Source organism: Paramormyrops kingsleyae, chromosome 6 (genome assembly GCF_048594095.1).
Source record: "Paramormyrops kingsleyae isolate MSU_618 chromosome 6, PKINGS_0.4, whole genome shotgun sequence".
NCBI classification, from domain to species: domain Eukaryota; kingdom Metazoa; phylum Chordata; class Actinopteri; order Osteoglossiformes; family Mormyridae; genus Paramormyrops; species Paramormyrops kingsleyae.
Genome location: NC_132802.1, coordinates 5,631,700 through 5,643,278, shown reverse-complemented (window position 1 = coordinate 5,643,278; position 11,579 = coordinate 5,631,700). Strand labels below are relative to the sequence as shown.

The following is an 11,579-nucleotide window of genomic DNA, read 5'->3' as shown; positions in this document are numbered from 1 at the left end:
AAAAATGTTACCAAAGCGTGGGAGCGTTCCCATGGAAACGACCGCTGCCGTTACGAAGTGTATGGGTTCTGACGGTAACGTATTTGTAAACCTATATTAAATTCACCAAGATCAAATAAGCAATCACACACGCTAGTGGGGGAAGGCTAAAAAAGGAGAATAATCTGAAATTACTAATGAACTATTAGACAGGAAAGGTGGTTCTCTGATATCAACAAAGGTGTCTGGATAATGGGTAGGGTTAGTGCAAGAATCTCTTCATCTTTATTTAGCAAAATCCCTGCAGATCTAACAGGAAATATTCTTCTATTCGCTTCCTTTTTTTGTCCACAGAAATATATTTCCGTAATTTTCCTTTCGCTTAGCCGATACTCTAGGGAACCGCCCATATATGAGAATTACAGCAGACAGATCAATACTGACTAGCAATTTAATTATTTAATTTAAGTAAAACTATTATTATTATTACTATTCGTAGTAGTAGTCGTGTGATGCGTATACAATCAAATCCAAACCGCAAGCCTGTGTGTATGTTTCAAAACCCAGCATAGGCCGCATAAAAGAGAGGAAAACGAGAACTGTCTGAGAAATCACTGAAGTGAAAAAGCAAAACGCCTAAGTTTAATCTAGCTGTGGTCGGCAGAGTTATTATGTCACGATTAGGGCTTTTGACCGCAGGTGTTCTGTCATAAAATACTACCTACCGAGACGTGCTATCGAGCCTTTCTGCGCATGTGCAGTTCCACCGTTTTGGGATTAGGGTTAGGTTTTAGGGGTTAGGGTTAGGGTTAAGGTAACGGTTTTAGGGGTTTTGGGGGGTTAGGGTTAGGGTAAGAGTTAGGGTTAGGGCTGTCGATTAGCACTACCGTAGGATTTTTCGACAAGGCAGCATATATCGACAGAACACCGGCTCTGAACCCCATCTGCTCCGTCGGCACTGCTAGCTCTCTCTTCCCAAGATTTCCTCACTTGTGTGTCGAATTGGAGAAAAGCATCTGCTAAATATGTTCCTATAAATACGCAGATTTACATTTTACCCAGAGTGATGTAAAAGTGTGGGAGATAATACATTACAAGCATGCAACTCTCAAGGAGCCAACTATAATTAGGCTGAGCTTCCAATCAATGACAAGGGCAAGTCAGCAATAATACATGAGTTATACAATGCATTACAAATCAAGGCAAGAACAGAAGAGCCATTCCAATCAAAATACTATGAGGACATGGTTTCCACTAGACCAGAAGTCGGCAACCTGCGGCTCGCGAGCCAAATGCGGCTATTTTACAACGTGGCTGCGGCTCTTTTCATAACGATGGACGAATTCACATTTTCATGTCTTAACATATGATAATACTTTCATAAAGATAAATCATTTATTTATGGGTTATTATTATTATTTTTCGCTTAGATATTTCTTTAGCTATATCTGAATGAGGCAGTCCGTCGCGGGCTTCTGTTACGTCTTAACTGCATAATTTACATCTTCCTCAAAGTCATTCGCTAAAAGGAGATTACCTGCATGGTTAAATGGTATATATCCTTTCCGGAGTTTTCTGAAGCACCTGAGATTGGATGTACGCTTCAACGTTTATGGGGATTCCTAATTCTTACATGTACTTTTTGTAGTAAATCGTCACCACGCCTTCCCAGGTCTTCGTAAAAATTATTATATTTTATCCGATTAACGTATTATAGCCAGCTGATTTCGGAGTGGTGAGGACATTTTGCACTGCTCGGTCAGGACAGTTACAAGTAGTGAAGTGGAGAGTGAAGGGCAGACAACTGCAGAACCAAACGAAAGGAGGGATGAGGGTGAAGACTGTCGCTACAGTGTTGTACTGTTAGTCACCTTTGCGCTGTTACGCGTCTAAGTGACTTAAACCGGAGATGCCCCCCCTCCCCACCCACCCCCAAAATAGTTTTTCTATAATAGTTTTTAAGTAGTCGAACTTCTATTTTTGTATTAAATGCATATATACACATATCACATAAAAAATCGTATTTCAATCCCCCTTCTTTGCCCATTGTGGATCTTTGTAAATCTTGGGTCAGAAAGGGTTAGGGTCTGAAAATGGCTCTTTGCTTTAAAAAGGTTGCCGACCTCTGCACTAGACAAATGCAAAATGCAAGACCGTGCAATATTTTCAAAAGACCATAACGAAGGGACGGCTAATGGAGGTGGACCAGGTCAGTGTTCTGGTGAGTCAGTGAGAAACATTCGCCTACCATATTAAAACTACTTTATAATTTATAGATTACTTTTTGCTTAAAATATGCATTGACAGGGTCAAACCATTTCGCAAAAGTAACTTGATTATGGAATAAACACAAAATGAATCCTGTGAACTAGGCAAGTCACCTTGGCAGTGGTTTTGTAACATGTGACACACCACCACACAAATATCCAAAACAATAGATATTTATTTGGAAAATAGTACAGCAAAAACAAGAAAGCTGTTTATTTGCGAGGTTTTTTTTCCATATAATATTCCAGTATTAGAATAAGATTTACTTATTTGTTTATTGCTGGTTTCATAATCTACTGAATGTCTTTGTGTAGCAAATGTATGAAAAATAAGAGTTGGTTCATCTGTTTATAATTTACCATTGTCATTTAAATCTCTCTGGCAATAGATTTAATTTTTCAAAATACTATGATGGATATACCATATGCAAACAATAACATGTAGAAACTATTGATATACAAATAATGCAAAGAGTAAAAGCTATTGACATACAAATACTATCTGGAAATATTTAATTACATTGTCACCCATCTTTTTTCAATTGAAGCTTGTTTAAATATAGAGAATATTATAATTATATGTTTAAGTAGGAAACATTCTGTCCAGTCAGTGTCCAAAATATTCAGCTGCAAAATACCTTTCGTTGTGAGCTGTAATGTAATGAAGTAAACTCAGGTAAGCTGAAACAAGACGGATGCATGTGTTTCTGGTTACCAAAATATGTATAGTTACATCAATTTAAAGCAGTGATTCCCAAATATTGACTTTACTCACTGATATCATAGAAGGCAATCTAGTTAATCTAAACTCCAAGCTCATAATTCACTGAATTGGTCAACGCCAAATTCAAGATATGACCACTGTATGGCATGGCTGGGATTCCTCAAGGAAATGATGACCTTTTATGTTTTATATCAAATGTGCAATGTGCTAATATCTTAATACATTGATAGAAAAATATTGTTATTCTGTATGTCATTATTGTTAATCATTAATAACATTTTAGATTTCAGTATAAAATGTGATTTTACTTGACAGGAAAATTCTTTGGATACTTTGAAATCAAAGCAAGATTGGTTTTCTGTTCATGCTGCTATACATTATGATGCATACAGCAATGTGAATCTCAGTTTTCATTCAATCATGAACTAGGGCAACCCCATTAAAGCTCAGGAATGAGAAAGATGCACCAGTCATGCACAGATGGCAGCTGGCGTCACTCTTTCTTGCGCAGGTGGATGTAGATGATGCCACTGCCCAGGAGCATGGGCACACAGAGCCAGCCCAAAACATAGCAGTACCCGTAGGAACCGGAACGTCGCTGGCTGGGATCCTGGAGGATTTCGTTGCGGTGCAGTGTGTAGATGATCACGGCCGAAAAGGCTGTGAGGCCTGGAAGGAGCGCACGAGATACAAAGAGGGAAGGTAAATTACAATTTTAATTAAGCCAGCAGGTAGTGAAGTCATTAAGGACACTGACAAGAACACGGACTTTTGAATAACTGACCCTGAATCGCTGCAAGAAATTCTCTGACAATACGAATGTATTGTACAATAAGTTACTATGGATAAAGTAATGAAATTAATAAATATAGCATTCTTTTGCCAGATAACTTATTATTTACATGTAAACAATGGGAAATTTTGTTTTGATTTGACTAACATGATAAATGAACTGGGGCATATAATTTTTAAAGAGTGCACAGTTTTTTTAGTTTAGTGACACTTAACAGTGTAATGTAAAAGATGGATGACTTCTCTAAGCAAAGGCATGCAGTATTGTACATAGATTAAACCATAATGGTGAAATACCTGCAAAGACCTGGCATAGCCCAGTGATGTAAAAGAGGCCTCCTTTGGACATTTTGAAGAGCTGGGCAAGAAAGATCAAAAATGCAATGGAGGAGAAGATGACGGCGAGGACCATGAGGGCCTGTACAGCATGGAGCCACTCTGAGCACAGAGAAACGACAGGGACAAGAGTCCATCAGGTAAGATCCCTTAGCTACCTCTTGCCACCAAAAGTGTGGGGCAATAATTTCATGGCATAAGATCCAAGGGTCTGTGATGAATAAAGTTCTTACCGCTTTCTTTGGAAGATGTGCACAGCCAGGCTCCTGTGATGTTGTCAAGCTTGCAGTGATACCAGAGGTCTGAGTTCTCCTCACCGCTCCACACCCACCAGGACTGGTTGGAAGAGAGATGGGGGTGAGGAGGTGTTGGTGGTGGGCAAGTACATTAACCCCGAACCCTAACCCTAACCCAGACAGACTAGCACATCATCGGAGTCTCTGAGACCCCTACTGGCCCAGAAAGGCAAAACACAATGATTATGCTGACAAAGAACGTGAGGATGGGGGCTTCTAAGTATTTCACTGTCTGCTCCTGTGTAGTAGGTAGGTTAATTATAGTGCTTTCTACAGAACTGAGCAAAGCTGCACTACAGTATCTTTTCACAAGATAAAACAGAACCAAAGAGACCCAATGCTGGTCACAACTCACTTTTGGTTAGATATGCAGTTACAGTGTTTTGCCATTGTACGGCAGCACAGTTCATGGCCACCTGCTGACATACAGACTGTGCCTTTAGAATAATTAAGAATACTCAGAAGTTCAAAAAACAAATAGTAGACTGTAAGTTCCTGTAGTAAGTGTTAGGGATGGCTCACCTTTTCAGTGGTGGCAATAAATAAAATGGTGAGTGTTATCAAGTGCAGGAGGGTCACAAACACAAGCAAGAAACCCATTGTAGTGAGCACTTCTGTCAGCGGCACCTGTGCACAAAACAAAACGGCTGTGATGCTTCTGTAAAGTTGAGGACTTAGTGTGTTCAGCGGACGCGGTTCTAAACCCCACATAGAGAAGGTCTGTTAGGAGTGATAACAACACAAATCTTAAATTATCTGACTTATAGTGTATTATCCTTCAATAACTTGATTTACTGCTGCAAAATAATTTTCTGCATGACCTATGAAGTTTCACAGTGAGAAATGAAAAACTGTTGCTTACAGTTCAGAGAATGAGTATACTGTTTTGTTAGTTATTTTGTCAACACATGGCTCCAATTAGATTTTACTTTAAGAGGGAGCACTCATAACCTGGTATGGAAAAAACGTATCACATGCACCAGTAACCAAAAACGGGAACTTTTAGGATTTTAAGTGGTCACAATATTACACCACAGTTCCTGAAAAAAATTCGCTGCTATCATGGCACCGGACATCACACTAACTCTGAGAACGTGCTCAGTTGTGCTTCATTATATTATCCTTAAGTTTCCTTAATAAATATAGTTTAAAGAAGAACAACAAAAACACAGGAAAATGATTCATAAATGTTAAACCATGCAACGGATGCTGTCCTACGTAAATAAGTATTATAGCATATTAAAAAACTGAAACGGAATAAGCATGAAGTTCACATAGGCGACGCAACAAAATATTCAAAAAATAGCAGCTCACCTCACGCTACTGATTTCAGTTCCAAAAACAATAAATCTCCGAGAGACACTCTAGATCTGTGTCTCTTTGCTTTTGTGGTCCTTCTTGCAATCAAGACACTCCCCTCTTTTTCTCTCCTCCCCCCCCCCTTTAAATGTCCAGTATAGAAAAAGAGGTACAGAGAAGGAGAGGAATGCAGAATATTTTTAGGGGAAACTCTTCCCGCCCACTTCCTATTCATTCGGTTCCGTCTTTGCTTTCCTTCTGCGGGCATTCAGTCTAGATTCACTGCCTCGAAATGACTCAAGCTGGATCCGCCCAAGAACTTAAAAACTCCGCATGTGGAAAAAAACCGCTGCTTTCCAAGCAAGATCACGTTCACATCTCCAAGCCGCTTAAACTGGTATCAAAGGCACCGGAACCGATGCCTTTATGTTAATATAAATGTGCTTGTCATTAAAACGAGTTGTGCCCTTGTAATAGCAAAATTTTAAACATAGAATACGAAAATGGTACTTTGTGACGTTTATAGGCACATCTAGGTTTTGAATCTATCTATAACCCTCCCCCCACCTTGCCAATGAGGTCAGTATTGTTACCATTTCATGGGAAAACAGCCAACCAGTTGATTTTCCATTTCCCTTTGGAGCACCCCTCCATTTATCTATCTCTCCATCCCCTCATCCATCTATCCATCCATTTTCTATACCCGCTTATACCAAGGGAATGGTATTTAGAGCATAAAATATATCATACATCTCATACAATTTTTCAACCTCTTCAACTTTTTATCGGGGGTAAAACAGCACGTGATCTCCCGGGACGGTATCTCCCGGGACGGTATCTCACGGGACGGTATCTCCCCGAGCCTTGCTGTTACCTCTGCACTCACACAGCTTACCGTTATTACTCAGCTTCTTCTCATGCTACTAAAATTATTTTTAATCGCCCTCTGGCCACAAAACTTGGCTCCTATTCAATCGACAAACCACAGCCCTTTAAACATAAATATGGCATAAGTCTTAATATGATGGTCACCAGTTATCAACACAGGAAGAGATTAAGTACCTCAAGTAGTATAATAATCAACATAAGTGCTCTGACGAAATGCTTATTTGTTGCGGTGTGTAAACTTTACAGGGGAAAAGAAGCCAATTAGCTCAAAAGATCTAGTTCAAAAGTTAAATAAATCTTATAAATTAAAGTATTTATGTGATTAAAAAATTATGAACTGAAATATATACAATGGACAAACATAAAACATTTTGGGAGTATAGACTTTGTTCTTGGGTATCACCTAGCAGATCTTTTGAAACTATCCTGTTTCTGCCCATTAGAGCCCAATTTTGATCCCTTTGGCTTTGTAACCCCCCTGACCACCCACAACCAAAAAAGGTGAGAATTTCAGAATAAATATTTATGCATAGTTTTAAGTGACATTCAAAAATAAAAGACACTGAACATATATAACAAAGGGAACATGTTTTTATCTCCTCTCAGATACTACAGGGCATAAGGCTGGGGTAAACATTTGACAGGATGCCAGTACCTCACACGGTACACACACACACACACACACACACATTTGTATTCTTATCTTTGTAGGGACCTTCCATTCATTTCTATGGAAAAAAACTCTAATCCCAACAATGATAATCTTAACCCTTACTTACCTTAACCACAAGTAACCAAGCAAAATACAAGACGTTTGGCATTTTTAGGTTTTTGATTGTAGTGACAGATATTTATATAGTCCCCACAATGTCAAAATCACATTTTGGGAACATTTGGTTACATTTGGTCCCAACAATGTTATATAAATATAACCAACTTACATACACACGCATGCTTACACACACTTACAGTTATATACTATGTGCAAACAAGCTTGTGTCCCTAATTCAAGATAAATGATTAAAAGATGGATGGATGGATGGACACGTTTAGTGTTATACAAGATATCAAATTAGCGCTTCAAGTCCGAAGAGCAGATATACCTATAACGGCTAGCTCAGTCCATATCAGAGCAGCCAGCTTTTTAATTTACTTCAGAATCAAATCTAATTTACTTTAGAATTTTTATAGGCTAATATAAATATTCCATTTCCCAAGTTTTCTAGAAATGGATCTGATTATTTGAAAATTTAATTAATTAATCAAAATACATCCTCCAACTGCTTGTCCTGTAGTACCTAGTGGGGTAAGCACTTTCACGTGCCACTGTGTAATACCGCGTGATGGCAGTGTTAATTGCGCTGCGTTGCGTTTTCATTCGCAAAGCTATTTATCTCTTTATTTGCAATTAAAAAAAAAACAAAAAAAAAAAAAACAAAAACAAGCAGAATCAAAAAATTGCACTTTTATATGTTTCTTTGTTTCGGACATGTTTTTATTTACTCATGATCAACACTGAGAAAACAGAGCTTTCTTTACATGAAAACAATTAATTACTGTGTTCTGCAGTTTTATGATGAAACATTATGCAGCAGCATGCCAGATAAATGTAATATGTCTTAGTCGTGGGACTCAGCTGCAAAGTTATATACAAACCACTGTGAAACACAAATGCTGTTCGGCTAAATATTCATACTCCAAATATCACGTACGTCCTGTAAAATGAGAGGTTTGTCGCCGCCTAGTGTCCTTCTGGACCATCTGCAATGGCTGGAAACGATCACTATGGAAACGATGAAAACGTACACACAACGGACTTATAATAATGCTATTGTTGAATGAAGTCATCATCATCTTCTTCTTATACTGGCTTCCTGGTGAGGGTTGTGGTGGCAACATACTAAGAAGGTCAGATCAGAACTCCCTTACTTAAGATCTGGGGGATACATGAAAATCACAAACAGAAGTAAAGACAAATCACACCCTTGATAGAGCCAACACCCACTTTAAATTACATTGGTTTACCTTGTGCCATTTTGTGCCAAAGCTGCAGATGCAACTCTTACTGCATTCATACAGGGATTGAACAGCACAGAGTACCAGCCCCAATTCCCATAATCCCTAGCACCTCCCATAGAATGCCCTGCGCATACGGTCCTATGTATTCTCCAGATCCACAGTGTACATGGAAACTGTGTTAGGAAACTACCAAGAAGTGTCACACAGCTGTCCGAAGAAGATGAGCCACCCCAGAGCTACATTCTACCTACATTCGACCATCAGTACCCTGGCACTGGTTTTCACAGGGAGGCTGAGAAGTGTAATCCCCATGAAAAATACCATCAATAACAGAGTAGCCAGACAGGAATGAGATTAGCAGGACCCAGCACTGGAAGCTGGGGGTGGGGTTCCTTGGCGAGCACGCAATGGCCCGGCCAGACAGATCAGATGTGCCATTTCAAGTGATGAAGGAAATGTCAGCATTAAAATTAAGTGCTTTAACCATATAATGAAATATTATTTATACTTTGTGTGGCCTGGATTTTATGTTTTTCACATGCACACAGTAATAATTCAGGGTGACCAGATAATCCGTGTCAGGGAGCCCACTGAGCATTTGACAGGACTTGTAAAGTACAATTTCAATTAAAAGGACCTGAATTTCAATGAAGCACAGAATTCATGCCGTGTGTTGATTGGTCAGTCTCCTATAATCATGCATGTGTCACTGATGTTAAAATCACAGTTGGATGAATCTATCAATCAAGGAAAAAAAACAGTCAAAGCACAAGAAGAACAGAACTATTTAGCCAATCACCGGAGCCTTACAGTTATAAAGCAATTTGTAAAACCTGAAATAACTCAAACTGTCCTCCCTGGTATGAATTATCTGGTTGCTCTAAATCATTAGTCATTACATTTATTTATACATTTACACATTTAGCAGACACCTTTGTTCAAAGCATCGTACAAATGTGGCAAATAGCACATTACAAACATGTACTGTCAAGGTGTCAACTAGGCATAAGTGTGGCTAGGTAGAGCTTCCAGTGAACTCTCAGGTACAGGGTTAAGCAGCACTGGATCAGGAGTCACACAACTGCACACCAACAATTACACTGCAACTTCTAAATAAGCAGGAACCTAATGAGACTATTCAAGGAGCAGAAGTGCCCTAATTAAAACATTGTCTACTGTAGTAATGCAAAAAGACTGCTTTACTGTATTACTTTACTAATGGTTAATAAGCAAAAAGTGCCAAAAAGGTGATAGCTATTATTTTGGAGTACATGCACAAGTTCACCTGTGTACAAGTTTACAAAATTGTCTGGAATCGTGCATAAACTGCTACTGATCTGTGCAACCATGAATTGTCTGTAACTGCTTACACACTGCAGGGTTAGGGTGAGCCTGTCAAGTCAAGTCAAGAGATTTATTTGTCACATACATACAACATGCAGTGAAATGTATCTCTGTGTCACTCTTATGTGGCTGTGTAAAAATAGAAAAAAATAAAAATAGAAAAAGGTAAGAAGTAAAGTCGGAGTAAAAAAGAGAAATTACAATATATAAATACTAAGTAAGGAACCACGTACAGTATATAATCTAAAATATACAGTGCAGATATAAAAAGCCTGGAGCCTATTCCTATTTGCACAGGGCAAAAACAGGGGACATTCTGGATTGGGTGCCAGTCAGCTACAGACCACACAGACCCATAAAATGCACAAGTCCAGGTCACTTAATTGTGTTTTTGTACTGCATGAGGAAGCTGAGGTACCCAATGGAAAATCATACTAACCCATACAAACTCACAGGTGTACTTTATTTGTGTCATCAATAATAACCATGCATGATCTGATTAAACATATCACACAGAAAAAATACACCAACTGTGGTACATTTTTATATTTATTTTGAATGAATTGTTCTAACATATACACTCACCTAAAGGATTATTAGGAACACCATACTAATACGGTGTTTGACCCCCTTTCGCCTTCAGAACTGCCTTAATTCTACGTGGCATTGATTCAACAAGGCGCTGAAAGCATTCTTTAGAAATGTTGGCCCATATTGATAGGATAGCATCTTGCAGTTGATGGAGATTTGTGGGATGTACATCCAGGGCACGAAGCTCCCATTCCACCACATCCCAAAGATGCTCTGTTGGGTTGAGATCTTTTGACTGTGGGGGCAATTTTAGTACAGTGAACTCATTGTCATGTTCAAGAAACCAATTTGAAATGATTTGAGCTTTGTGATATGGTGCATTATCCTGCTGGAAGTAGCCATCAGAGGATGGGTACATGGTGGTCATAAAGGGATGGACATGGTCAGAAACAATGCTCAGGTAGGCCATGGCATTTAAACGATGCCCAATTGGCACTAAGGGACCTAAAGTGTGCCATGAAAACATCCCCCACACCATTACACCACCACCACCAGCCTGCACAGTGGTAACAAGGCATGATGGATCCATGTTCTCATTCTGTTTACGCCAAATTCTGACTCTACCATTTGAATGTCTCAACAGAAATCGAGACTCATCAGACCAGGCAACATTTTTCCAGTCTTCAACTGTTCAATTTTGGTGAGCTCGTGCAAATTGTAGCCTCTTTTTCCTATTTGTAGTGGAGATGAGTGGTACTCGGTGGGGTCTTCTGCTGTTGTAGCCCATCCGCCTCAAGGTTGTGCGTGTTGTGGCTTCACAAATGCTTTGCTGCATACCTCGGTTGTAACGAGTGGTTATTTCAGTCAAAGTTGCTCTTCTATTAGCTTGAATCAGTCAGCCCATTCTCCTCTGACCTCTAGCATCAACAAGGCATTTTCGCCCACAGGACTGCCGCATACTGGATGTTTTTCCCTTTGCACACCATTCTTTGTAAACCCTAGAAATGGTTGTGCGTGAAAATCCCAGTAACTGGCAAGATTGTGAAATACTCAGACCGGCCCGTCTGGCACCAACAACCATGCCACGCTCAAAATTGCTTAAAT

At 39.3% G+C, this 11,579-nt stretch overlaps 1 protein-coding gene across 2 annotated transcripts in view; it reads right to left on the bottom strand.

The window, feature by feature from the left end:
- Window positions 1–2,404: 2,404 nt before the first annotated feature.
- Window positions 2,405–11,579, bottom strand: part of LOC111859078 (epithelial membrane protein 3-like) — a 234,295-nt gene continuing 225,120 nt past the window's right edge. The window contains exons 2-6 of one of the 2 annotated variants that reach the window (XM_072713481.1): window positions 5,709–5,760; window positions 4,917–5,021; window positions 4,332–4,434; window positions 4,060–4,200; window positions 2,405–3,639 (exon numbers count right to left, since the gene is read on the bottom strand). In XM_072713481.1, coding sequence (XP_072569582.1) covers window positions 3,464–3,639; window positions 4,060–4,200; window positions 4,332–4,434; window positions 4,917–4,994 — 498 coding nt within the window. In that variant the 5' untranslated portion in view covers window positions 4,995–5,021; window positions 5,709–5,760 and the 3' untranslated portion in view covers window positions 2,405–3,463. Of the gene's footprint in view, window positions 3,640–4,059; window positions 4,201–4,331; window positions 4,435–4,916; window positions 5,022–5,708; window positions 5,970–11,579 lie in introns of those variants that run through there. The other variant, XM_023841439.2, reaches the window with a different exon arrangement.